This window comes from Salvia hispanica, chromosome 5 (genome assembly GCF_029641045.1).
Source record: "Salvia hispanica isolate PSC_SH4W2 chromosome 5, Shi_PSC_v1, whole genome shotgun sequence".
NCBI classification, from domain to species: domain Eukaryota; kingdom Viridiplantae; phylum Streptophyta; class Magnoliopsida; order Lamiales; family Lamiaceae; genus Salvia; species Salvia hispanica.
In genome coordinates this window covers 42,275,962-42,303,135 of record NC_142696.1, presented here as the reverse complement: position 1 = coordinate 42,303,135, position 27,174 = coordinate 42,275,962, and the positions used below count along the sequence as shown (strand labels likewise).

Below are 27,174 nucleotides of genomic sequence, written 5' to 3'. Positions count from 1 at the left end.
CCAAGGCCTCACACATGTGTCTGAGAGGTGTTGCAACTACACGACAGTAGTAGGATTTGATCCTTGGCCATTTATACAATACTCTATAGTGTGTGTTGGGTGTGACATAATACACTCTCTTCGTCTCAAAAAAATATGCACTTCGCGTTCGGCACGAGTTTTTGCGGAGTTACATACCGAAAAAAAAAAAAAAAAAAAAAGAAGAAGAAAAAACGATTTCTTTGCAACTTAGACAACATATTAGGTTAGCGGGTATAAAACTTGGCACGCTCTTGACTAAGCATCGAGTCGAAATTAGCCGGGAGTGCTTCTGCAGGAGTGCATCCCAACAAAATTGGTAAAGTAAGAGAGAAATAGAGAGAAAAAGTAATTAAAGTATTGTTAGTAGAAAATGAGTCTCACCTTAATAAAGATAAAAGAGTTTTCAAAATTAGAAATAGCATATTCTTGTGGGACGGATGGATAATATTTTTTGCATTGTTTACGTCTCACAAATATTTGCGCACCGTTGCACGTTATGATTTACTACTAGAAAATATTGGGCACGTATATAATAAAAGTCTGTGTTGGTGTGCCATATTTATATATAAATAAGTAGAGTAAGATCATTACTTATATAAGTAAATTATAGTACTATGAAGTATTAAGATCATGTGCTGTTAACGTGCCGTCGAATTTCATTTTTGACCAAATTTAACTTAGTCTTTTCTTTTCTTTTTTTCTTTATTTAGTTTTGCCTTAATTCCTCCTATCTAAGTAAATTATAGTAGTAATATTTTTTGCATTGTTTACGTCTCACGTATACTTCCTATATTTGTGCACCGCTGCACGTTATAATTTAGAATATATTGGGAAGGGGGAGTATTACATTGCTAACTCAATGCTTAATTGTTAACTATAATTCAATAATAATCATTAGATATTTAAATTAAAGGTCTAGATCATCTATCACAAAATGTCAATACGATCAACAAAAACCGTCAATAAGGCTATAGGATTAATTCCAATAAAAATCAATAGGGGTATTAATGTCAAGTTAGTTATAACTAACTTTTAAAAAAAATCCCAAAACTTTAAATTCATATAACATATATCAAATTAAAGATAATGTTATAAGGATTCCAACGATATACTACATGCATATGTTCCGACGTCAAAATTTGAAAAAAAAATCTAGAATTTTCATATTTTTCGTACACAGGTTAATGTCAATGCAGCTAAGATAATATGTCAATATAAATCATATACAATGTTAATCCTAAATTTGTGTTGACATTCTCAAAGCATTGTGTTGATATTTTTGAAACACTATATTGACATTTTCATCCAAAACCTTAATTTGGCGTTTTTTTTTATCTTTTTCGATTTAATTAATAAAAATGAAAATTACACGTGGCAAATTGTAGACCACACGTTTTTTAAAATCATGTGGCCTTAAATTAGTTGTAGTTAACAATTAAATAATGAGTTAACAATTGATCACTCCCAACCATATATATATAATAAAAGTCTGTGTTGGTGTGCCATATTTATATATAAATAAGTAAGATCATTACTGGGGAGTGATCAATTGCTAACTTTCTTAAGTTGCTAACTTGCTAACTCATCAATGCAGTGTATTAAAAATGTCTAACACATAATTTTGTTGAACTTCAATATAATATGTTGATATTATGTGTTGACATTTTGATGTCACTGTATTGACATTTTTAATACACTGTATTAATGAGTTAACAGAGTTAGCAATTTAAATAGTTAGCAATATAACACATCCCGATCATTACTTATATAGGTAAATTATAGTAGTAATGTGAAGTATTAAGATCATGTGCTGTTAACGTGCCGTTGAATTCTATTTTTGACCAAATTTAACTTAGTCTTTTTCTCTTCTTTTCTTTTAATTTAGTTTTGTTATATAGTAGTACTATGAAGTATTAAGATCATGTGCTGTTAACGTGCCGTTGAATTCTATTTTTGACCAAATTTAACTTAGTCTTTTCTTTTCTTTTTTTTCAATTTAGTTCGTCTTAATTCCTCTGATCTAAGGTAGCTATATTTCATTAAAAGCTTGTTCGATTTGAAAGATTATATTTCATAATTGAATATGTATTATAATATTAGTTTTGTGAGATTAAATCTCACAACTTAATTCTAGATAAATAATCATATGATAAATATGTAATCAAATGATAACTAGCTTAATGTGATAACTTTGATAACTAATCAACACATTTTATTAACGAAATCAATATAATAATATTAGTACGTCAACACAAATTTAGATTGCCATTTATATTATAATGTAAAAAGACAAAGTATATCAATCTAAATCTATGTTGACTCATGTCATTGTGTCGACATTTTTAATATAATATGTTGATTAGTTATCAAATTATCACATTAAGTTAGTTATCATCCTAACACGATTCTCATATGATAATTAGTCATAAGTCATAACCAAACCTTTTTCTAACTAAAATTTATTATTTTTAATTATTTTTATTATTCTAATTTTATTAACATTACTAACTTATTAACTTATTAACAGATAAGGCTGACAATTTTTACATGACGATAATTTACACAAACATGAAACTCCCATAAAATTAATGGAATGAGATCCTGATAAAAATCTGAGAATTTCAGGTTAAATTAGAGTTTGGCCTGGATTATGTCAAGGTTAAGTTAGAGATTGGACTCATTGAATTACGTCAATATTGGGTTTACGGTTGACCTTTATCAACCAAATATACCGGCCATTATAGTACTACTATTATATGCTATTGCTATGCATGTCTCACTAACTTGTAGAATGATTCAAACTATAATACTTCCTCCATTTCTTTATAATTGTGGCAAAAAATTTCGACACGAAGTTTAAGAAGAGATATTGAGTGTGTTAAATAAATAGATAAAAAAGTAAAAGAGGGAAAAAATAGAGAGAATAAATTAACAGAGAGTAAAGTAAGAAAGAGAAAAATGTTGCTATATATGGAAATGACTCAACTATGAGAGAACTTTTAAAAATAGGAAAATAACTCAACTATAAGGAAACGGGCGGAGGGAATAAGAGTGTGTGCAATGTATGGCATATTTATATATCGTAATAAGGAATATAATAAGTGTGTGCTAGGTATTGCATATTAATTTATATATAGTGGAGTAGTAAATTATGATGTTGTAAATGTGGCACTGAAAAAGAAAATTCGATGAAATATCAAAATATTTACACGAAAAATGGGTCGCTGTATTCGCAGTTCTCTCTTTCCAGGAAAAGAAGGATCATTTGATTTAAATTTTGTTCTGAATTTATCTTCTTTGTGAAATAGGTGCAAGTCATTCTCTCATAACCATGTGCTGCAACAAAAATTTTAATATTCGGATATGTGAAAGTATTTTTAAAATATAAAAACTACAAATATGCATGTGGTAAATTATATATAGACTAAATTTGAAATTCTCTCATAATCATGTGTGCTGGCATGCTGCATCAAAATTTTTAATATTCGGATACCAGGAATTTTATTGTGAAATACATATATATAGGAGGTGTAGAAAATTGACCTAATATCCTGTGTTTGATTGGCATTTAGACTCAAGTTTTTTCCCAAAAAGTGTGGAGATCATTCCACAATATTACATTTACTTTCAGGACATTCAGAATGAAGGGGTAACATTTCAACCACAATCCCAATTTTCAATTATCAAGTTAATATTTTTCATTTTAATCTCAACACTTGCAAATTGCAATGCAGCCAACCTTATTTTAGTCCAATGTTCAGCTAATTTGTAATACTTGCTCTGTCCCACTATAAGTTCCCACTATAAGTGAGGCGTTTTTTTTCGACCGTTGTTTTGCGAAGATGATAATAAATAGTTAAAGTGGAAAGAAAGTAAAATAAGAGAAAGAATAATATAAAAGAGAGTCTTATACATTATCTTTTTTCTTACTTACTTTACTTTCTCCTCTTTCGAACTACTATTTATTATCATTTCGCAAAATAATAAGATCACGTGCTGTAAACGTGGCCTTTCGATGAAATATCGCAAATATACAAGAAGAAAATGGGTCTTTGATTTCCAAGTTTTTCTTTCCCCGAGAAGAAGGCTCAGTTGACTTTAATTTAGCTCTCAAATTTATCTTCTTTATGAAGGAGGTATAGAAAATTGATCATATAGCCTTTATTGTAGAAGGGAATTTTAGACTCAAATATATTTCAAAGTGTGTAAAAATAAATCCATGATAGTGTTATACCGAGTATTTAAATTTCATTATCAGTTTTAAATTAAAATATTATTTGTGGACAAGTTAAAATTCCTTAACCTCCATCTGCCGAATATTCGTTTTTATAAATTTCATGAATCTCGTTTTTCGAATTTCACTACTTTAAACACATAATTAATCACATTAAAATTTTAAATTATTAATTTCTCACTTTTCAGACCATCTCCTGCACGTATTTTGCGTACAGTAATTCACTATAACTGTTACACAAATCAAAGAATATTGCATATCCACATACTTTTATATTTATTCAATAACGTCTTAAACCAAAACATATAAAAGTTTAGATAAACAATTTCAAATCTCTTTGTTTTGAGAACCTAATAATCGGAAATTATAATTTGTCGTTAGAGACTGGCCTATATTTCTCTTCACAAAAAAAATTGAAAACACTATATATGCAAATACTTACATGTCACCACTTTCACAATATCCAGTAACTATTCATACAAAGGAAGCCTACTTACAATAAAAATAACTAATCACAAAATGTTATTTTTTGTTGATTACCTTCTCCACTCAAGCTTCCTTGAACTCCACGATGAAGGATTGCTACAGCCAAGCAATTATGGCCATTTACACACCCAAAAACCATCATAATAAGCTCACCATTTGCGAACAAAATTTCTCCTCCAACATATCAAAGAAGATGAAATGTCCTTATTGTTGGTTTGTTTGAAAATTCTTGTCACAGTCACAATATATGCAACTATTATGATTTTGGGTGCAAAGCTTTGGATAGACAGAAACTTATATTAATGTGATAAGAAATTTGCGGAACACAGTATGGTATTTGCACCTATGAAACATATACTTATAGTCATGAACTTAAATAGGATATATCAATTCTATTTATGTAACGGTACAAAATGAATATAATTAAATGCAAGTTAGTTTCTAAAATTAAATGTTAATTTTTTTATAGAAATGAAACATTTTCCTTTTTAGTTTGTACCTTTGAAAATGAAACATTTTCTAAAATGGAAACATATCTATCTCTACTTTTTCACTTCGCTTACTTAACTCTCTCTTCATTAACTCACAAAACAAACACTATATAAAAACTCGTGCCGATTCCCAAATGTTGCATATTTAATGGGACGGAGAGAGTATGTAATTTAATATTTTAATTAGTAGAGAATCATTACAATATTCATTGAGAATTCATAAAAAAAAAATAGTATTACTTGATTTTATGGTGATTCCAATTCATTGATATCAAATTGATATAAAATGTCCAATAAAAATGAGCAATACTTGATTTTATGGTGATTTCAATTGCATTGATATCAAATTGACAAGAAACGTCAACTAAATACTAAATATTTAAAATTCCATTCAAAACTCTTAAATATTTTATATTTAGTCCAAAACTCATCTTTTATATATAGTTATAGAATATCAAATTGATTTGAAACGTCCAATAAAAATGGGCATTACTTGATTTCATGGTGATTTCAATTATATTGTTATCAAATTGGTAAGAAACGTCCACTAAACACTAAATATTTAATCAAAACTCTTAAATATTTTACATTTAGCCAAAAGTCGCATTTTATATAGTTATAGATAGACAGATTGGGCCTTTATTAGATTTGGCATTTGAACGATACCAAGGTAAATCAGGACTAGAGAGAAGATACAGCATCTATGCAACACATAAATCTAATTAAAAACATTTACTGAGAATTGTAGGGCCTAACCCAAAAGGAAGCCCTTCCAAAATGTCTCAACTGCCCAAGTCAAGCCTAGGCAGAAGAGGGGGTTTGGAAATAGTTTTCAACCAGCAATAGACGCGCCTCGGTTAAAACCTCACTAGCTGCGTCATTGCCCCAAGCGCAAAGATAGTTTTCAATTAAACCCACCCTCACTTTTTATATGCATGCTTCATTCTCTAGATGTTCGAGCCTTCGATGTGGTACAAATTTACTATTGCTTTGCACACATTAGTCACATTCTCCAGACTTTGTTGAGCAACAGGCTGTAGGTTGGTGTAGTGCTGCTGGTCGACTACAAGATTAGACTCTGACATACACATTTACAGAGGCATTTTAACCTGTTCTTGATCAACTGTGATTAATCTCAATACATACAACTTACTTAATGCATATAACAAAATACTACTCCGTTGAATAAACAATCTCAATACATACCACTTCTTCTCACTTTGTCACACACACTGACACACTCATTAATACTACTACAATATATAGACTCACTTCAGTGGATCACTAGTTGTTGGCTTTGTTCAAACATTTTCAAATCTTCTTCGACAATATTAACCCATGCTTCAATTCCTTCACCACATGGTGTGCTCATCAAAATCACTAAATTCTTGAACGGCATCGTGGTCGTGCAAACCCAAACCGGCTTCCCCCACCCGAAATCAACCTCGTACACCGGAAACCTACACCAGCTGCTAAAATTGCTGAACTCCACCCCACCCTTGATGAACATATCAACTGTCCTACTCAGCACATTCAAATACTCTCCATTCTCAATCTGTCCAATAAAATCCCCATCCATTCTCGTTATGGCACCCCTCAATTTCCCCACCAGCTCGGCCTCACTCGCCTCCGCTCTCGACAATGCAATCGCAGGTCTCCAGCAGTTTCCAAACATGTGCTGCGAAAACGGCGGACTCTTTCTCTGCCTCAGGTTCACTGCATGAACTGCAGCAAACGACGTCGTTCTGGTTCCGTCTTTCGCTTTTATAAAGCGTCGCCAGATGTAGGAAGAGACAGCTTCGACTCTAGTCGGAATATTCTTCACTTGCGATCCGCTGTCAATCTTAAGCTTCGCCAGCTCTTCCTTGCCGAAAACCAATCTCTTCGTCACGATTTTCTCCTGCGTAATGCCGACTCTCTGGGTGGATTCCAGCGCGGAGAGGTCTCTTGGTGGGAAAACGGAAGAGAAATTGAACGACGGCTGGAAATCTGGAGTTTCGCCGCGGGTTGCAGCGGCCCATGCATTGGCGAACGCAACGAGGGACGTTCCGTCGGCAATTTTGTGTGAGATGCATATAGCGACGGAAATCTCTCCGCAGTCGAAGAAACAAATCTTCACTCTTAGCATCACCTTCTCGTCTTCTCCTTGTGATGTCTGGAGTTTCTTGAGCTCTTCCATGTTTGGATTTTGTATGATTTCTGATAGTGAGGTGTGAACACGAGCCTCGACGAACTCGGCGCCTTGATCGTTGCAGTTGATGGATGAGTTATCGTGAATCCTCCCTGCCAAGGGGTAGAAATCAGTAAGGGTATTGGAGAGAGATTGTTTGAGCAGCGTCGAGATTTGGTGGCGGCTGAGATTTTGGAGATGGTTGTAGAAGAAAATGAGGGGAACATAAATGGGAGGTGAGATTTGGTCTAGGAGTGAGAGTTTGAGGATTCTGAGATGAGTTGGAGTTGGAGATGAAGGCTTAATCATTTCATCTGAGATTATCTCCACCCTTGACGCCATATTTTCTCTTTTTTTTGCAGATTCTATAGCATTCACAACAAATCTATAGGTATTTATGGGCAAAAGTTGCGCGATTAGTGTGTTTGACTGTTTGCCCATAATTGCTATTGGACTTTTTTTTGGATCTTTTTCTAATTATTTAGGTTCTTTAGGACGCATCTATAATGATTGCAGTTAGGAATACAAAGTGAAATTATATGAAAATATCTTGTACAGAAATATAAGTAAAACACAATGTTAAGTTTGATGGAAAACATTTCCAACCAATTGGCGTATACTCCCTTCAATCAAACATACATACTGTTTGTTTGATGAGTCCAGTTTTGTGATACCAATTAATTCGAGTTCATTAATGGGGCCGGAAGGAATACTAATTTAAACCTCCTTAATTGCAGTCACCGAAGGATCACAATCTAGGTGGGGTTGGGCCTGGCACTGCCAGCCTCTGCCGTATGTCGGTATGAATTCAACAATTGACACTTTAAAAATAAAACTTGATCACCATACTCATTCGGCTGTCAAATGTTATCCAAATTTAATTCAACATGGATTTAAGAAATGTAAAGATAAAAGAGTTAGAAAAAGTTAGTGATATGTGGACACTACTTTTATATTAATTTTATAATAGAATGTGAGTATAATGAATAATGGGTTAATGGCAAGTGAGATCCACTACTAAAAAAAATGGACAAAAAGCAAAGTGGAGAATATTTTGCGGATGAATTAAAATGGCAAAAGTGGACAACATTTGATGGAGGGAGTATAGATCATAAAAATTCATTAATCTACTTTTGACGACCTTCTTCTTTTTGTTGTGCGATTTCCAGGACCTCGCTTGGTTATGATAAAAACATATCTTAGGGAAACTGCAATTTCATTATTGGAATAGATATTAGTAAATCACCTTCCACGAGATTCACACGCCCGTTTGCACTAAAACAGTCACGCTAATAAATACGCACGTGGAGAAGTATCTTCGGCATTACTGATCCTTTCACACTATATATGTAGTTTTGAAACTATACCTTATAACTTTTCCATCTAATTAATGAGTCATTTTCTAATACTATGGCTGAAAGCGATTACCACCAACCATTTAACAAGAGTATCTGGGCTAGTTGGTATTGTCCCACCAACTTTTATACCTAAAACTAGGTTAATGTGTGAACATTATTTGGTCTACTAAATTTTACATTTGGGCTCGCTCGTTTTCAAATAAATACGATTAGCATTTCCCACACGAACATAAATCTTTGGGCTTATCCATGCTCAAATATTGCATTTACATGGATAATTAGGTATGTACACAAGTGATTCCACACATAATGTATTTTCTGGTGGGTGTAGCATTTTCTGCAAACTTCTAATGAATTTTTTACCGGTGTCTTTTTTCTCTTTTAAATGCCATTTTCATTTAGTTCAAAATTTTGGTTGAGGGTATTTTGGAGTGGTATGTGCATATTGCCTTCATCTCTCTTTAAACGATTAGACAATATCCAGCTATAAGTATTTTATTTAAAAATTAAATACTACTCTCTCCATCCCACACGAAGATTCCGATTGTCTTTTTAGTTCATTCCACGTTATGAGTTTAAGTTCATTTTTCTCATAAATGGTACTAATAACTCTCATATTCCACTAATCTCATTTCATTCACATTTTATTATGAAATTAATATATAAAAATGCGACTCACGTTTCACTATTTTTTTTCACCAACTTTTCTTTACATTTTTTAAAACTTGTGTTAGGGGCTCTTAATGTGGATGGAGGGAGTATTATAAAACTAATACTCCCTATAATTATGATGACAATATTATTTACTACGGGTTTTGTTCGATTTGAATGATTATATCTCATGGTTAAATTTGTATCATGTCTGGTTTATAAAATTGAATTTTATAATTTAATTCTAGATGGATAATCATATGATAATGAGTCATAGTCATCCCTTCCAACTAAAATAATCTCACAACTTATTCTTATATGGATAATTATATGATAAATTTACAATAAAAAAAGACTAATATTATATTTTTATAGTATCTGTGATTAACCTATTACTCCATATAAACTTATTCTTTGATGGGAAGTGCATGTACTCCATTTTTATATATTAATTTAATAATAAATTACTCCATTTTTATATAATAATTTTATAATGAATTACTAGTAAATAGTGGATCTCCTTACTAAAAAGTAAAAAAACAAATAAAGTTATAAATTAAAATGGCTTGATGTTATCACGCATCGACTCTTTTTTCTGAAACAATCATATGATTATTTATTCTCTCATATTTTTATATGCTTGGGCTTCAAAGTGAGTTTGGCCCAATAAGAAACATTTAAATACACTTCTAATGACGTTGAGGGGAAACATCGAAATTATATATTCTTCTTCATGTTGTCTAATTTGAGAAGACAATAATTTATCTTAGTATTTGATTTAAAAATCTAAAATACCCTTGGACTCGTTTCAACAAATCACAAATCTCATAATCCAGTTGTTTAATGATGCCTAGCTGGTCCAATCCGTTATTCGAAAATCAAATTTAAATAATTAAATCGCAGTCGAAGTTGTATGAAATTAATTTCTTGGTATTTTATTATTACTCCATTTCAGAGACTTCAATTTCTGGTTGGGCCTCATCGGCTACTATTCAATTTCAAATATTTTCTCCATTTTCGATCTGTCCGCCAATCCTTCTTCTTCCTCCTCCTCTCTCTCTTCTGTCTCTCTCATCATATAACCAATTTCACAGCATAGAGTCTTTTGAGCTATGTAGCAATGTTCAGCTCCACACCTAATTCAAAAATTCAATTTCACGTGATTGTTCACGCTAAAGCTACTCGATATACCTAACAAACTACCAATCAATTCACAAACATGGCGACCTCGGCGTTCAAATCAACCACCAAGAGAGCCACCTCGGGCTATTCCGATCACCGCCGCTCCCGCAGCCTCAGCCGCTTCTCCCGCTCCATTGCGCCGGAGATTGACTACATCAAAATCGCGCCCAGGGGGAAATTCGTCAACACCGCCAGGGGCACGACGGCGCCGTTCCCGGAGATCAGCTTGGACGATCTGGCGCTCGAGCTATTCTCTTCTTCGTCTAAGAATGAGAGCGACGGAGGAGCCGTGGAGCGGGAGGGGCGCTCGGCCTCGCGCCGTGGGGTTGGGGAGATTGGGCGGTGGGCGAGCGATACGGCGTCGTCCAGGAGAAGGGGGCGGTCTGTGTCGAGGGGCCGAGGTGACGCTGCTTCTATTAGCTCCGCCGCCTCGGGGCCTAAAAATGCTGTCTCGCGGCGGCGGAGGTCTGTATCTGTGGCGAGGAATGCTACTCCGACTACGGATAAGGACGCTGTCGCGGCTGATTTGGGGACGCGACGGCGGAGGTCGTTATCGGTAGCGAGGAGTAGTGCGAATGCTGTTCCAATTCGGGACAAGGATGCCGTCGCGGCTGAAGCGGGGACGCGGCGGCGGAGGTCGATGTCAGTGGCGAGGTATCAGATTAGCGACTCTGAGGTGTGACTGATTTCTTCTTTAATAGTATACGTTTTTATATTCAATGTTTCTGGTCCTGTCATATTTGAATCTTAAATGATTAATATGACGAGAGGGAAATTTATCCAACGGTTTGTTAGATGGAGTAGTATCTAGTTCATTTGAGATTTTAGGCATGTAGTGGCAAAAGGTTTGATTTATTTTCGAGATGTTTATGCATCTTGCACACCTAGCGCTTTGTATTGGAGGATAGTACTATGTGGACATGGATATAAGTTTTCATTTGTAGAACTAACATGTCTAGTTTGTGTTCTGAGCTATCCAAGGGTTGTCCAGCATTGTTTGTAGTATAAGTATGATTACCAAAGCCCAGCTTTAGTTCAGATTGCTTAGTTCACTTGAGCTGAATCCAATATCTGCATATTCGTAAGCATTGAAGCAAGTTTGAGTTTTTCAATGCACTGCTTCGCTTGTTCTTTCTTATTTGGTTGCACACTTACACACTAACTTTGGGTGAAGAAATTCATACATTCCAAAAAAAATCTAGATTTTATGCTACCTGACAATAAAGAAACATGAATCCTGCATTTCCATTTATATCATGGTTTCATAAAATTGTTGAATTTTCATACTGAGCAAAGTTATTACATAAGTATTTGAGTGCTATATACTCCTTCAATGAGATAAACAGTTAATGATGTTCAGCTCAACAGTGCAAACCTTATGATCATGACTCTGTAATGAGTTCATTAACACTGATGTTGAACTATCTGATGTATATCAGTGCCTATGTTCATTTCTTACTGTTTATGTGTTCCTTATAATTCTACATAGCTGGTTCAGGCCTAAAGCACTTTGCATCCAAGTTGACTTCTCAGTTGCTCTGCTTGTGTATGTGTTCATCTTTTATTTACAAGCCAAAAAGTGATTGATAGTTTGGATGTGAGGGCTTGTACAAGATTGATGAACCTAATAATATAGAAAATAATTGTACTAGTATTCATGGATGGGCCTGTATAGTTTCTATGGAGTAGGGGCGGCATGTGCGATTTTTTGTTTCCAAAGGCAAAGCTAACTGCTGCATACATTTGATTTACAGAGTGACATAGATTGTTCTCGGAATACAAGCAATCGTGCTACTACTATAGCTCCTACTAGTGGGAATACGCATTTACCCCTGGCATCAAAAACTGCAGCTTCAAGCTACCGCCTGCCAGGAAGAGCTAGAAGCCAGATAGACCTCTCCATGATACACGATGATTACTCTGTAAGATCTGTGTATCTTTCCCATAGAAATATAGCATGCTCGATGCTGTTCTTCATGTAGTATTTTAATGGCAGTGTGCATGTTTTTTGCAAATTTCAAAGCTTAATGTTCACCAGAATACATATTTGTGGTGAACATTAAGCCTCCTTGTGAGTGTGTTCATTAATTAGGCTATATTCTCGAAATTTTCAATTTCTTTTTTTCTATATGTAATATGAAAAAGTATTTGGCTTTGATATAACAATACTCTGTGATGACTTGTACATATGGACTTCTCAGAGTCAGTCTTCTGCCTTAACTGATGATGAATCTAAGGATACTCGTTTTGGAAGAAATGGATCTGAGAAGATAATCCGAGCAGTTCATGCTCAGAAGAAGGTTCATTTACACTTCCCTTTTGCTTTTTGTTCTTTCACTCTCTTTGCCTCTCTATAATCTAAGCTCTTGTGTAATGTAATATCTTATGTATTACTGAGAAGGTAGTCTGTAGAAAATCCTTATCTGTGTATTCACTCTTCTGTGCAAAGGCTGACCATCCATCTGAGGAAGTTGTAAATGGTGGATTATATGCAGCAATGAGGAAGGAACTAAGACACGCTGTTGAAGAAATACGAACTGAACTAAACCAGGTTGATTGAAAGAAATTAATTTGCTCAAACTTTATTATTTCTAGTATTAATGCTTAGTGTTGTTTTATCTATTGAACTATTTGTTCTCTGCGCAGGCGATGGGAAAAAATCAGATAGCTTTGGCCAGTAATGACTGCTCGCTATCAGAAAATGCTAAGACTCCTCATGATTCCTTCAGAATCAGAGAGAAATATGCTAAAAAATTGGAGCAGGTTCTCTTCTGCTCTAGTTGGTTTTTGTTAGATAACTGGTTTCTATTGCTTCCTCACAAACTTATGGCTAAGGCATAAGCTGTCTCTGGTTACCATCAATTTTAGTCTAGTGCGTTGACTTGTGCATTAGTAATATACTTTTGCATTTATAGAAACAAAAGATCAAATTGGCAGTTGATTATGACTTGCTTGTTATAACACAGACAACAAGCACAGCTGGTGGTTGTTGACCTGACATGAAAATAAAGATTATTTTTAGGCTTATTGTGTTTGTGTCAACACGAAAAAATTCATTTCTTGTCTTATTTTTAAGTTGTTTTAATCAGTTAAATAAGAAAAAGATTAAGAGCTAAGATAGTAACCTATTAGTTATTCATAAAAATATCATGTCTTGTTGGCATGAAAAACAATACGATTTCATGAATTTCCTGTTATTCTGTTTCTTTTAGTGAAGTTGAATGTAGGCACCATTACTTAAAAGTCTGGTTGGTTCTTTAGTATATTAATGAGATATGACATCTAGTTTCAGAAGACCAACTTAGTCTATGTACTCCATTCACCTCTTTAGCATGGCACATAACTCTTTAGTCTATTATGGTAGAGTCTCAGCGTTGACTCATTGCAGCACAGACATTTGGATCATAGATATGATAAGTGACATAACATAAAACAATACCATATTGCTTTACAATATTATACAGCAAAACCAAAAGAAAAATTGCATAGTAATTTGCAAAATAGTTTAACTTCCCTTATAAAGAGAGTTCAGCTGCCCATTATGTAAAATAGTTGAACCTTCCTTTCAAAGCAAGTTCAGCTGCACTTAACACAGGGAATTGTCTTTTCTATTTACTCCTGTTCCAATTATATAGGCAAAATAAGTGGTCATCATTAAAAAGGGATATATCATAAGAAAACAACTATTAACTAGTATATATAGTGAGCAGTTTCCTAATTTGACTCTACTAAATGAGCATATAGTGTTCCAATGGACCAATGGACATCAGGACATGTATTGAGGTATAGTAAATTAGTCAAGGATGTCTTTTTGATAGAGTATCAACTACAGGTTTGAGACCTGTGGACATTTTCAGTCAGTCTTGTGATATTGAATCTTCTTTTATATACTGTAGTTGGAAAAGCAGAAAAAGAATCTTCTTACTGAAATGTTGCTTGAGGAGCAATGCGATCGAGAGGTCTCTGAAACTTATGAAGAACTTTCAAATTCAAGAGCTTCAGGTGTGACAGAGAAGCCACCACAAGCCAGAAAGGTGTTTGTTGAATATGGTTACTATAATTGTTCGTGTCTAAACAGTTAGTTTTAGCAAAAAATTTCACATCGAGCTAAAAGCAATGCAATGCGGTATATTCTCATATTGCTGACGCATTTTTTTCTGATTTTTTAAAGAGAAGCAGTGATAGAAGTATAATGTCAGATAGACTGACTGAGGATGCAGAAAGGTACTTCGAGGACTTTATCTCCAATATCGAAGATACGGATTTATCTTCCTTTGATGGGGAAAGAAGTGATGGAAGTTCAACTTTAAGAGGTTTGTTGAAGGGAAGAAGAGACTTTACGATAGGAGAGGCTGAAACTTGTAGGACGCCAGCAGGATCTACTTCTTGCCCTGCTGAAATGGATGGTGTTATTTTCCCCTGGTTGCAGTGGGAGACTAGCCATAATGGCTCGCCATGTGGGAAGACTGAGCTACAAACTCCTACAACTCCACAAGCTCTACATAGGGACTCCGAAAAGGTTAACTTCTATGTCTCACTTCCATTAGATTTGACTGATTCTTTGCATCCTGTGTCCTAAGAATTTTCATCTAACATTTCAACTTGAATTTGAATAAGATCATAAACCTCTGCGCAATAAGCCAACCCAATTAGAGGCGTGCTGTATTTTAAATTTTTCACTATAATGTTCTCAGATATCTAGCATTGCCAGTTGAATATTTGCATTTTACGATACACTGTCCTGAAAATTTAAGACATGTCTATCTTGTTACTAAGTATAATGGACATGTCCAAGCTCTGATTGATTTGGAGTATCTTTTCCCTTAATTTGGTATCTCACCATGGTAACATTTCTGGTTACTGTTGTGGATTCTGATGAAAAGTCGGTGTTGAATCAGGAGTCGAGCCAATTGCATGATGCAAGTAGCTATTCCATGAGCAGTCATAGTAGTTGGAGCCCAGGCCTTTGCCACAGTTCTTCAATAGATAAAAGAGAAAAGGTATGTCAAACAAAAGCTGGCAATGATGGTGTGTCCAAATTTGACATGGATGAGTACCTTAATCTCCAAAATAAAGAGGAAATGTTGTTTGAAATGTATAGAGAACGGAACAGAATTGGTTTGGGCGGTTTATTGCTGTGTACTGGGGGGTTTCATTAACTCCCCATGTGATGTTGGATTCATTCAAAATTCAGATAGTTGTGATATGATGATATGTAGAGGTGATGCTTTTTACAGATGACAAGATAAACTTTGAAGTTGATAATTTTGCTCCTTCAGTTGGGAAGTCAAATTGGCTTTGAAATATGATGCAATTATGATGAAATTTTAATCCATTGTAGTATTTCTTTCACACAATTTACATTGATTTGTTTTTCATTTTCATCTGGCACGAACCAAATTACCGTGACACAACTTTGTGCAGCTGGAAATAAACAAGCGATGAAATAGTGAAACAAATGATGCCATAAACGGATGCGGACTGTTTGATAAGTTGTGAATAACTATAATTCGAGCACTTTGCCACGAGAATTATTATTGGAAATAAAGAGTTTTGATACTGAGAACAAGCTGTGTTTAAATAATTGAAAGCTGCAAGTTTCACTATGTTATGGTTCGATATTACCAGAACTCTCTCATCTTCTCCATTCAAAGGACAAGACCTTTTCACAAAATCTAAATTAGAAATACTTTCATTATTTAATTAATAAATTATCAATTTTGCTAATCAATACCAGTGGCAAGGCAATGTAATACAAATATCTAATAAGGGGTGAACAAGTATAATTTGAATGCCTAATAGGCTAATATTCTCTTATCAAACATTTGAAAAGGAAAAGCTTTTTCTAAGAAACAATCTTTTCCCAAATATTTTCTGGATTGATATTTTTTGAGACGTTGTATCAAACAAGAACAAACAATCTTTCAATTTTTGATATTGTTTGCCTAAATTTTTACACAAATTTAAAGTTCGGATATACAGTTTTATCCGACATTGATACAGAAAATAAACACAAATTTTTTTAAAACTACAAAGTAATTTAAAACTAGTAAGTATATTTTTTTTCTCTCTTAACTAGGTTTTTCATTTAATAAAACTTCTTTTCTCTCTCTCTGAAACTCACGCCGCCCCTTCCTCCTCCGGCGCCGCTCACTTCTCCAGGCTCCCTCACTGACTCTTGCTCCAGCCGACCAGCCCCCTATTTGAAATATCTGATTTCTCAAAACATCTCTGAAGGATTCTTCCATTTGCTGATGCCAAGCATTTGAGAATGAGGGCAATTTTCATTAATCCAGGTACGTTGCGATTTTTACATTTGAAGTATCCCTAGTTCCGGATTGAATGTTTGTGAGGTGGTTCTGAAGTTTACTTTGTTACAGGAATTTTCCCTTTCCTGCTAATTCAGTAGTAGCATATTTGTTGTTTTCATGTTTATGTTCATTAATGCTTCTGCTCCCTTCTGTTGCTGCAGTGCTGAAACTGCGGCTTGAGCAGAAACCGTTATACTTGTATAACACTTTTAAAAGGCTATCATCTTTGAATGATGGGACTAGTGGTGTGGATGTTAATGAAGGAGCCAGCAATGAGGGGAAGTGGAGAACTCCTCATAGTAATGGAGGAGATGCTCATATGAGGAAACATGAACTTCTTAGGAAAGGGATTGAGAATGTGTGTCATATATTGGAAAGTGGTCCGTGGGGACCTTCATTGGAGAAAGCTCTCTCTTTGTGTGATGATAAACCTGAGCCAGACCTGGTTATTGGAGTGTTGAGGAGGCTGAAGGATATCAATCTAGCAATTCACTACTTTAGATGGGTGGAGAAGGCGACAAACCAAGTGAATCTGCCAGAAACATACCATTCGCTTCTGATATTGATGGCAAGGTGTAGGAAATTTGATAGGATTGGGCATGTTTTGGAGGAAATGAGTCTTGCTGGATTTGGACTTTCTTTCGAGACTAGCATGGAGTTAGTTTCTAGTTGTGTGAAGTTGCAAAGGTTGAGGGAGGCATATGATCTTATGCAAACAATGAGAAACTTCAAATTCCGCCCAGCATTTTCAGCTTACACCACTCTTATAGGGGCACTGGCTGTGGTGCGTAAGCCTGAGCACCCTAATCTCATGCGTTCCCTATTTCATCAGATGCAAGAGTTAGGCTATGAAGTAAGTGTGCATCTGTTTACGACTTTAATTCGTGTATTCGCCCGGGATGGCCAGGTTGATGCTGCTCTCTCCTTGTTAGATGAGATGAAGAGCAACTCATTTCAAGCCGACATTGTTCTCTATAATGTGTGTATCGACTGCTTTGGTAAGGCTGGTAAAGTTGATATGGCTTGGAAATTCTTTCATGAGATAAAATCCCATGGTCTCATTCCTGATGATGTGTCATTTACCAGCATGATAGGAGTTCTTTGTAAAGCTAATAGGATGAATGAAGCTGTTGAGCTGTTCGAGCAGATGGAGCTGAATAGGTCTGTTCCATGTGCATATGCTTATAACACCATGATCATGGGCTATGGGTCTGCTGGAAAGTTTGATGAAGTGTATAAGTTGCTTGAGAGGCAAAGAATGAAGGGGTCTATTCCAAGTGTGATTGCATACAATAGTCTTCTTACATGCCTTGGTAGGAGAGGAAAAGTAGACGAGGCCTTAAAAGTTTATAGTGATATGAGAACAGATGCCATGCCCAACCTCTCTACATATAATATTCTTGTTGACATGCTTTGTCGGGCAGGAAAACTCGATGCAGCTTTAGCAATACAACATGACATGAAGGCATCTGGCATGGCTCCTGATATAATGACCGTCAACATAATGATAGACAGATTGTGCAAGGCTAATAAACTGGATGAGGCTTGTTCTGTCTTTCACAGCATGGATCGTAAAGTTTGTAGCCCAAACAAATATACATTTTGTTCCCTGATAGATGGCTTGGGCAGGCATGGCAGAGTAGATGATGCATATAAGTTATATGAAGAGATGTTGGATTCTAACGAGGTGCCAGATGCGATTATATATACATCCCTAATCAAGAACTTTTTCAAGTCTGGCAGAAAGGAGGATGGTCATAAGATTTACAAGGAAATGGTCCGAAAAGGCACCTCACCAGACCTCACACTCCTTAACACTTACATGGATAGTGTTTTCAAAGCTGGTGAAACAGAAAAGGGCAGAGCCTTGTTTGAGGATATCAAAGTGCAGTTTACCCCTGATGCACGAAGCTACTCGATTCTAATAAATGGTCTCATAAAGGCTGGTTTTGCACGTGAGACTTACGAGATCTTCTATGCAATGAAGGAACAGGGTTGTGCTCTTGACACCCTTGCTTATAACACTGTTATTGATGGATTTTGTAAATCAGGTAAAGTTAATAAAGCTTACCAGTTATTGGAGGAAATGAAGGCCAAAGGTCATCAACCGACTGTAGTGACATATGGTTCTGTTATTGATGGGCTTGCTAAGATTGACCGGCTTGATGAATCTTATATGCTTTTTGAAGAAGCAAAATCAATTGGAGTAGAACTGAATGTAGTTGTGTATAGTAGTCTTGTAGATGGGTTTGGAAAGGTGGGCAGAATAGATGAAGCATATCTCATCATAGAGGAAATGATGCAGAATAATTTGACGCCTAACATTCAAACATGGAATTGCTTGCTTGATGCACTTGTTAAGGCAGAAGAGATTGATGAAGCCCTTGTCTGCTGGAATTCTATTAAAGACTTGAAATGCATACCTAACATTGTAACATACAGCATTCTTATAAATGGTCTGTGTAAGGTTCGGAAGTTCAATAAAGCCTTTGTGTTTTGGCAAGAGATGCAGAAACAAGGGTTGAAACCTAATGCAATCACCTATGTCACCATGATATCTGGGCTTTCCAAGGCTGGGAATATATTGGAGGCCGTTAAACTGTATGAAAGATTCAAAGAAAACGGAGGTATACCTGATTCGGCCTGCTATAATGCAGTGATAGAAGGCTTGAGCTTAGCGAATAAGGCAACAGAGGCATATCAACTATTTGAGGAAACAAGGTTAAAGGGTTGTAAAATACACACCAAAACCTGTGTGGTTCTTTTGGATGCGCTTCATAAGGCTGAATGTCTCGAGCAAGCTGCTATAGTGGGCGCTGTATTAAGGGAAACAGCTAAATCACAACATGCTTCTAGATCGTTGTGATGTTGGATTTTCTGGTGCCAGAAGTTGTGTATCTTTTGGTGTGTAGTTGGCTCTTCTATTTACAAGCATAGAAAAAAATTTCAAAGCTTAATGTTCACCAGAATACATATTTGTGGTGAACATTAAGCCTCCTTGTGAGTGTGTTTATTAATTAGGCTATATTCTCGAAATTTTCAATTTTTTTTCTATATACGTAATATGAAAAGGTATTTGGTTTTGATAACAATACTCTGTGATGACTTGTACATATGGACTTCTCAGAGCCAATCTTCTGCCTTAACTGATGATGAATCAAAGGATACTAGTTTTGGGAGAAATGGATCTGAGAAGATAATCCGAGCAGTTCATGCTCAGAAGAAGGTTAATTTACACTTCCCTTTTGCTTTTTGTTCTTTCACTCTCTTTGCCTCTCTATAATCTCAGCTCTTGTGTAATATCTTATGTATTACTGAGAAAGTAGTCTGTAGAAATTCCTTATCTGTGCATTCATTCTTCTGTGCAAAGGCTGACCATCCATCTGACGAAGTTGTAAATGGTGGATTATATGCAGCAATGAGGAAAGAACTAAGACACGCTGTTGAAGAAATACGAACTGAACTAAACCAGGTTGATTGAAAGAAATTAGTCTGTTCAACCATTTGTTTCCGCTCTTTTATCAACTCCTTTGCAGTTGGAGGGACTTATATAGTTATATTGGTTGTTAAGCTCCTTATAGTTCCTTCCAACCATTCCCTGATACATTCTTGAAACGATAGGGTCAGGTGTTCCTTTCTGCATAAACGTGTCGAAATTTGCACGCACCACATAATATTCTTCTGGTTGTACTTGATTTTTTTCCATCAAGTGTTTCTGGGTCCTAGAGGAAATTCGTTGTGAAACTCAAGGCGATCGATGTAAATAGACAGCTGTGGAAGCACAAGAAAGCATGGATAAGGATAATGATATTTCTCCTAGATATTAGTCCTTCCAACAGTTGTATCATGTATGTAACTAATGCAGCTTTTACTTTCTTCACATGTGGTGTCCTAAACTAGAGACAAAATGGGTCAGCTGAGAAGGCATTTTGCTATAATGCAGATTGCGTGCTCAAATTGCCTCCCAACAAATTGGATACTGTGTAATACTGATTACATTTTTATTACACTTTACTACAGTTATATCTCTAGGCTTGACAGAATTACTTATACCAGTAAGTACTACCTGATTTTTTTGGTGACGTAGTCCATGCACTAATTCAAATTCCCCTTAGTTTAAATCCTTATGTTAGGTTGAGGAGTTTGCACAAGATTTGCTATATGAAGGAGTAGTATATAATTACTACTGATTTATCATCAAATTAACAAGCTATATTGTTTGAGATAAAATCATCACATACAGACAGACTGTAGTGGTGTCGTGTTATCACGACAAAGCTATAAATCAACTCGTTCATAGATTTCCTTTTCTTAGAGAAAGTGAACCTCAATTAAGAAGTAGTCCTTTTTCAAATGAAACACATGTAGTAATAAACAGTTCATCTTTACATTGCGATGATGAATTCAAAGAAACAACAGTATTTCACCATCAATATTTAGTGCGTCTAACATTACTGTGGTAATCACCCTTTTGCTGCATTCAATTCAATATAACTCCAACTTCCTTTAAATAACTTATTCAATTTAGTTGATAAGATAAGCCCAGTATTAAAATTCAAACTGAGCAAAGTAATCCAAAATACCCCAGCTATTAATTTCTCTGAATTTTTTCGGAGAAATTTAATCCAAAGTTTACTCCTTTTGCCAATTTATTTATTTGGTGCTAAACAATACCGTTACAAAATGCACCCTATTTAATATTAATTGTACACCAATTAAAATGAATAAAGAGAAAATCATGTAGGTGAACCAAAAAAATTCGCAGATATATTCAGAAACCGAAAGGTGTAAATACCCTAACGTTGGTGATAAAAAAATGTTTGTGGAAGCAACCAATTGGATACTGAAGCATCACATAAACAACAGGATCCTACTTCAAAGTTTTTTCTTTCTCACATGATAGGAGACTTCCAAAAAGAAACAAAATAAATTAAATAAAAGATATAGAAAATTAGGGAGTGTGGGGTGTGAGACAATCAAAAGAAAAAGGAACCATGTATGTTATCAAAGATAAGCCACCTGTCCCTGATACATGTACCTTCTATTCTCCCATTAAATAAATATTATCTCTAGATTTTCACTATCTTTGTTAAATATTATTCCTTCTATTCCATTATAATTGCAAAAAAAATTCAGCAGAGATTAATAAAGGATATTTATTATAATAAACGAAGAAATTATAAATCAAGAGAAAAAAAATAAAATAATACTACAAACTAAAGTATAAAAGCAAGTATGCTGTGTATTAAATGTGTATTAAATATTAGTAGTATTACTCTTTCTGTCTTAGGATTGAAGTAGGAGTATTTCTTTTGGCTATAAAAATGAACGAATAAATATTTAATGAGTTAAGTGGAATAATAGTAAAGTAAGTAAATAGTGAGAGAAATAAATAAATGAAAGAATAAAATAAAAAAAGATTAAATATGTTTGATTTTGCAAAAAAATGAAGAATAAAATAAAAAAAGATTAAATATGTTTGATTCTGCAAAAAGATGACTACACCGTACTATGTAGGCCCAAATAGGAATATGAGACTAATATGGGAGAAATGAAATATAATACATAATTGATAAAGTAAGATAAAAAAGAATTAGTTAAAATTATTATTAATAGAAAATAAAACTCGTCTAGTTAAAATTAAAAAAAGTTACTACTAAATAAATAGAGTGAACTATCTGTATGGATACAAAAAGGAAAGTCACTATTTTTTAAAATGAGATGAGTACTATATGGAGTATATGAAAATGACTCAAATAATGAGATATTTATAAAATTAAAAAATGATTTAATTATTACTTCCTCCATTCCATATTAGTAGAGTCATTTTGACGTTTAGCACATTCCGTAGAAATGGAGTCTTTCCTTTTTAAATAAATGTCAATACATTTCTTCTCTCTTCATATCTCTACCTTTCTTTTCATTTACCAAATCCACCTAGCACAATATTTCTTAAATTATTCTTTTCATTTACCAAATCCACCTAGCACAATATTTCTTAAATTATGTATCCAAAAGAAATATTTTTACTCTTAAATTATGTATCCAAAAGAAATATTTTTACTGCTAAGGAACGAACAGAGTATGAAACAAAGAGATGACAGAGACACAATTAATATATAGAAAGATACACTATTAACACAAAATACATCCATATAGTACTATATTTTCATTTATACTCATTTTTAAACGTCCACCGACAGACATGCTATAAATATCTTCCCAATACTCGGTTACACAGACAAAAATAAACACAAACACAAATACAGAAGCATATAATTAAGCGGACAGTAGTCATATTACATATACAATCAATTCGTATATATATGTAATAAACATGAACCTTGGAATTTTGGCTCTAGCTAGTTGTTCTAGTACGAAAACTTGATGTGTATTCTCATTATAGAACTTTTTAACCAGAATCTTAGACGATAATAAAGCTGATCTTGTGTTGAATACAAATAATCAAAGACAAATCACTACTCTGGTAGTTAAACATTAGGCGATAATAAAAAACCACGATTTCATGTGATATGGAGTAGTAATTGAGAAGACAAAGAAAGGGTTGAAAACTAGTGAAACAAAAAAGAAAAGAAGTATTTACAATTTACAAGAAAGAAGAGAACTCTTAGAGATTAAGAAGATGCTAATCCGGGTTAATGAAGCTAATTACCGATCCATAGCGAGAGCGCCGCCGCGGTATCGAGCCTCCATGCAAACCCTCCACACTCCATTCTCCACACGTCGCACGGCACCGTTTTGGACGCCTTCTCGTTCCCGCACGTGACCACCCTCACCTTGCACGTGAACCCCGCGCACCGCGCCGGCAGCACCACCCCCTCCTCCACCACCACCCACGCCGCCACCTCCCCCTCCGCCTCCCCCGCCGCCATCCGCCTGTAGGCCGGGTTCGTCCACCTCACCCGCCTCAGCCCGTCCGTCACGAAACCCGGACACGCGTCAGCCTCCAGCCGCCTCACCCTCTCCCCGTCCCCGTACGGATACAAATCCGCCATCCACGTGTCCGTCACGCATTCGACCTTCACCCACGACGCTGCCACCACCCTCCGCTCCACCTCCCGCCCCCCGTTCTCGAAGCTCAGCCACTGCGGATACCTCGGCTTCGATACCACCGGCGCCTCCGGCAGCAGCGGCAGCGTCTTGATCTCCTTCTTCTCCGGCGAACACCTCCTCTTCTTCCGACCACAGCTCACAGCCGGATTCCTCCTCTTCCGGCGGCCGGTCTTCACAGAAGCCGCTCCGCTGCTCTCCGGCGAGGCAGAGCCGGAAACAGATCCGTTGGTGGAAGCCGGTTTCGGAGCGATCGGACGAAACCTCCGCATTATCCTATCCACCTTATTGATATCGTACGCACCCCCGGCGTACCGCGCTATACAGCACCCTCCCGTTTGATCCATATTTTTTTTCTTTTTATAAAAATATATTGATTTTGTATTTTTGTTTGTGAAAAAAGTGAAGAGAACGGTTTTAGTTACGAAGAAAGGTGGCTGGACGGGGAGAGGGATTTATAGGGGGAGTGGTACGTTGCGAGGGAGGGGGATACGTGGCGCCAAGGACCCACGTGAGAGTAGGCGAGAGTAGCCAATAGGAGGAGAGGGGTGTGGGGCCCGGAGAGGCAGCCAATGGGAAGCGGGGTTGTGGCAATTAGGGGGCGCCAAAAGAGGGCACCTAGGGTTCCACGCTGATGGAACTTCCAGAAAGGGGCACGTGGAGGCTAACGGCGCTATTCGGCGGACGTGGTCTTTTAGCTTTGACACATCTGTGGAGGAGGTGACCCAAATTTTGTAACTCCAATCACATACTACCACAAATGCTAATTGGTTGCCTCAATTCACTCAATTTTTCCTTTTTTCATATGTACTTCTTGATTTGATAAATATTGGCCATTTTTTGGTGTATACATATACTTCAATTTTTCTATTTTTTATGATTGATAATTTGATGTTACACAATTTCCGGTACAATAGACATATGCAAGACTATCATATTCCCATGGAGGTCGTGAATCGGGTATCCAACCCGTAAATAGCACCCACACCTTCGATACTAAATCCAATTTTTTTAAGGATTACTAGTAAATTATACTGGGGACTCAACTATTTTTCAAAATTTTCTAGACTTCAATAGCTAACAATAATTTTCTAAGAATTTGTGTAAATTTTAAAATAGAAAAAAGTTTCAAAAAATAATAATTAAAAGAGCTTAAGCACACAATAGCTTCTTATTAGTTCGTCTCCAAATGCAAGTATTCGAATCCAACTAATAGGTACCCAAAATGAGCCAATATAATATCAATACAAATAGTTGGACTTGTGGGGTTAGGACATTAATGATTTATTTCTCTTAAAATATTTTGATAATCCAAGAACTACAGTTAGAGCATAATAATTAACCAGACCGGGATGGAAAATGATAATGTCATAAGGTGTAAACTTCCACTGTTAATTTTTTTTTTTTTTGTGAGATGTCAAAGTATAAAATTTTCACGCGAAAGGTTATACTCCTTCCGTCCCACAAAAGATGTAACACTTGTGGGACGGCATGGGACTTTAGGAGGTTTTGTTTTGTGTGTTAAATGGAAAGCGAAAACATAATTTTTTATATTCCTGTGAAAGTGAACTTTTTCCAAAAAAGAAAATATGACATCTTTTGTGGGACAAATTAAAAATGAAAGTGTGACATCTTTTATGGGACGGAGGGGGTACTATTTTAGAGTGATAATAAAGTGAAATGGGAAAAAAAGGATAATTTTCCTTTTAATTGGGTAAATGAATTTTGTGCGTGCCACGGAGGACTCAAATTTGAAACATTTGGCCTCAGACATTAACTTCTTTACCGCTCGGCCAACTCACTCACAAAAAATTTGTACTATTTCTCAATTTTTGTGTGTCATTCTTGCGCAAAGACCATGCTAATTCTGAAATAAAATTAGGTATAACATTAAAAGCATATAATATGGGGGTGTGGGTCTACTATTTAGTTTAAAATAAAATTTAAAAATTAAATAAGAATTTAGTAAAAGAATAAGCTCTAGACATACAAAAAATTTAAATTACCCAAACCCAACAATCTTAAATCTAAATAAAAACACTCTAAATAATAAATCAGGTATACTAAATCAACTTATCTGATAGTACTTGATATCCATTTTGCCACCCTTATTCCCCCACCCACTCTAATCTAGCTAGAATGCACATCATGACCCGATCCTTTGTTTTTCAGTTACTTATAAAGAATCCAATGTTGATTTATGAACATTAGTTATATGCTTGTATATAAGTTGCTGCAATTAAAGTTAGATGTGGAGTACTAGTATTAATTAACTATATGCATAAGTGGCCGCATAAGTGATAAGCCCACACCTTTGTGCCTGCCCTTTGGCTCGTTGGCACTGGTCCTAACTCCTAGGCCTAAAGGGTCACTTCTATCATGAATTGTTTTTCAGATAAAACCTATGAATTTCTATCATTAAGGCCATACAACTTTTATATTCTGGTGCAAAAAATCGAACCATGAATTGTTAATTTATTTTCTTAGTAAATATGTGTACAAACTTTGGCATATGCATTGTGGTGCATCATGGCCTAGAACGGACGTTTTCCAATATTTCACATGGGAAAAGGTTATTGGTTTGTATCAAGTGATAGACGCTTTTAGCAAAAATTTCTAAAAAATATTCTAGGCCACTAAAGGAGTGCAATGTTGTTCCAATCGAGTTAGAGATGCTTAGAAACCCACATAATTGGAATAAGGAAACCCATGGTGTGGGACTTTGGAAAATGACACCAAATCATTTTAAATCACGAATAAGAATTTTTACCCTTTTTCCACTTCATAAATTTCGATATGACTATTGTAAGCTAGGTTTCATATTAGCACAAGAAGATTGGACAATGTAGACATATAAAAATTTCTCCAAGTGGATTCCTATTGCTAGCTAAATCTGCATTTACACGAAGCAAGACCAAAAGATATATACTTTTAGTCTATGATTTGATAACAAATTAATGACGGAATCTATCTCGACTTTAGCAATTTCTATCACAATCTTTAAAATTTATCAATTCTACCATAATTTGTACCAGTAGTTGTATCAATTTTATCCTATGTATGTATATCAATTCTATCGTGCAAATTATTTAGTTATCATCTCGCATATAATGTCACAACTCAATCGTTGGTGTAAAATTTCAATGCTAAAAATATTGAGATAGAATTGATACAATTACGAAAAAATTGAAAATAAATT

General features: G+C 35.3%; 3 protein-coding genes, 2 non-coding genes and 1 pseudogene across 11 annotated transcripts; 2 read left to right on the top strand and 4 right to left on the bottom strand.

Annotated features, from left to right (window-relative positions):
* Positions 1-5,980: 5,980 nt before the first annotated feature.
* Positions 5,981-6,131, bottom strand: LOC125191470 (U4 spliceosomal RNA). Its single transcript, XR_007171152.1, has one exon. It is a non-coding gene; the product is annotated as a U4 spliceosomal RNA (small nuclear RNA).
* A 264-nt stretch (positions 6,132-6,395) lies between these two features.
* On the bottom strand, positions 6,396-7,796 carry LOC125186160 (stemmadenine O-acetyltransferase pseudogene; annotated as a pseudogene).
* A 2,582-nt stretch (positions 7,797-10,378) lies between these two features.
* LOC125187203 (uncharacterized) lies at positions 10,379-15,928 on the top strand. The gene is made up of 8 exons (XM_048083748.2): positions 10,379-11,269; positions 12,348-12,515; positions 12,795-12,893; positions 13,043-13,144; positions 13,240-13,356; positions 14,490-14,627; positions 14,765-15,112; positions 15,492-15,928. The coding sequence occupies exons 1-8, from the start codon at positions 10,631-10,633 to the stop codon at positions 15,750-15,752; spliced, it is 1,872 nt and encodes a 623-aa protein (XP_047939705.1). The 5' UTR covers positions 10,379-10,630; the 3' UTR covers positions 15,753-15,928.
* Positions 15,929-16,660: 732 nt separating this feature from the next.
* On the top strand, positions 16,661-20,929 carry LOC125188993 (uncharacterized). 7 transcript variants are annotated; one of them, XM_048086149.2, is made up of 3 exons: positions 16,661-16,889; positions 17,066-20,130; positions 20,275-20,929. In XM_048086149.2, the coding sequence occupies exons 1-2, from the start codon at positions 16,865-16,867 to the stop codon at positions 19,768-19,770; spliced, it is 2,730 nt and encodes a 909-aa protein (XP_047942106.1). In that variant the 5' UTR covers positions 16,661-16,864; the 3' UTR covers positions 19,771-20,130; positions 20,275-20,929. The 7 variants fall into 7 exon arrangements, with proteins under 7 accessions (XP_047942106.1, XP_047942103.1, XP_047942100.1 ...); XM_048086146.2 differs by lacking the exon at positions 16,661-16,889 and having other exon boundaries at positions 17,038-19,808; positions 20,032-20,130; positions 20,321-20,929; XM_048086143.2 differs by lacking the exon at positions 16,661-16,889 and having other exon boundaries at positions 17,038-19,808; positions 20,032-20,130.
* A 2,399-nt stretch (positions 20,930-23,328) lies between these two features.
* Positions 23,329-24,410, bottom strand: LOC125187585 (von willebrand factor A domain protein). Its single transcript, XM_048084211.2, has one exon. The coding sequence runs from the start codon at positions 24,320-24,322 to the stop codon at positions 23,570-23,572; it is 753 nt and encodes a 250-aa protein (XP_047940168.1). The 5' UTR covers positions 24,323-24,410; the 3' UTR covers positions 23,329-23,569.
* Positions 24,411-25,782: 1,372 nt separating this feature from the next.
* Positions 25,783-25,881, bottom strand: LOC148926872 (U6 spliceosomal RNA). The gene has a single exon (XR_016131958.1). It is a non-coding gene; the product is annotated as a U6 spliceosomal RNA (small nuclear RNA).
* Positions 25,882-27,174: the final 1,293 nt, after the last annotated feature.

Coding starts and splice junctions, on each gene's coding strand:
- LOC125187203 (XM_048083748.2), top strand. CDS start 10,631: ATGGCGACCTCGGCGTTCAAATCAACCACCAAGAGAGCCACCTCGGGC. Junction 12,516..12,794: donor TGATACACGATGATTACTCT/GTAAGATCTGTG, acceptor TGGACTTCTCAG/AGTCAGTCTTCTGCCTTAAC. Junction 14,628..14,764: donor AGCCACCACAAGCCAGAAAG/GTGTTTGTTGAA, acceptor GATTTTTTAAAG/AGAAGCAGTGATAGAAGTAT.
- LOC125188993 (XM_048086146.2), top strand. CDS start 17,038: ATGCTTCTGCTCCCTTCTGTTGCTGCAGTGCTGAAACTGCGGCTTGAG.
- LOC125187585 (XM_048084211.2), bottom strand. CDS start 24,322: ATGGATCAAACGGGAGGGTGCTGTATAGCGCGGTACGCCGGGGGTGCG.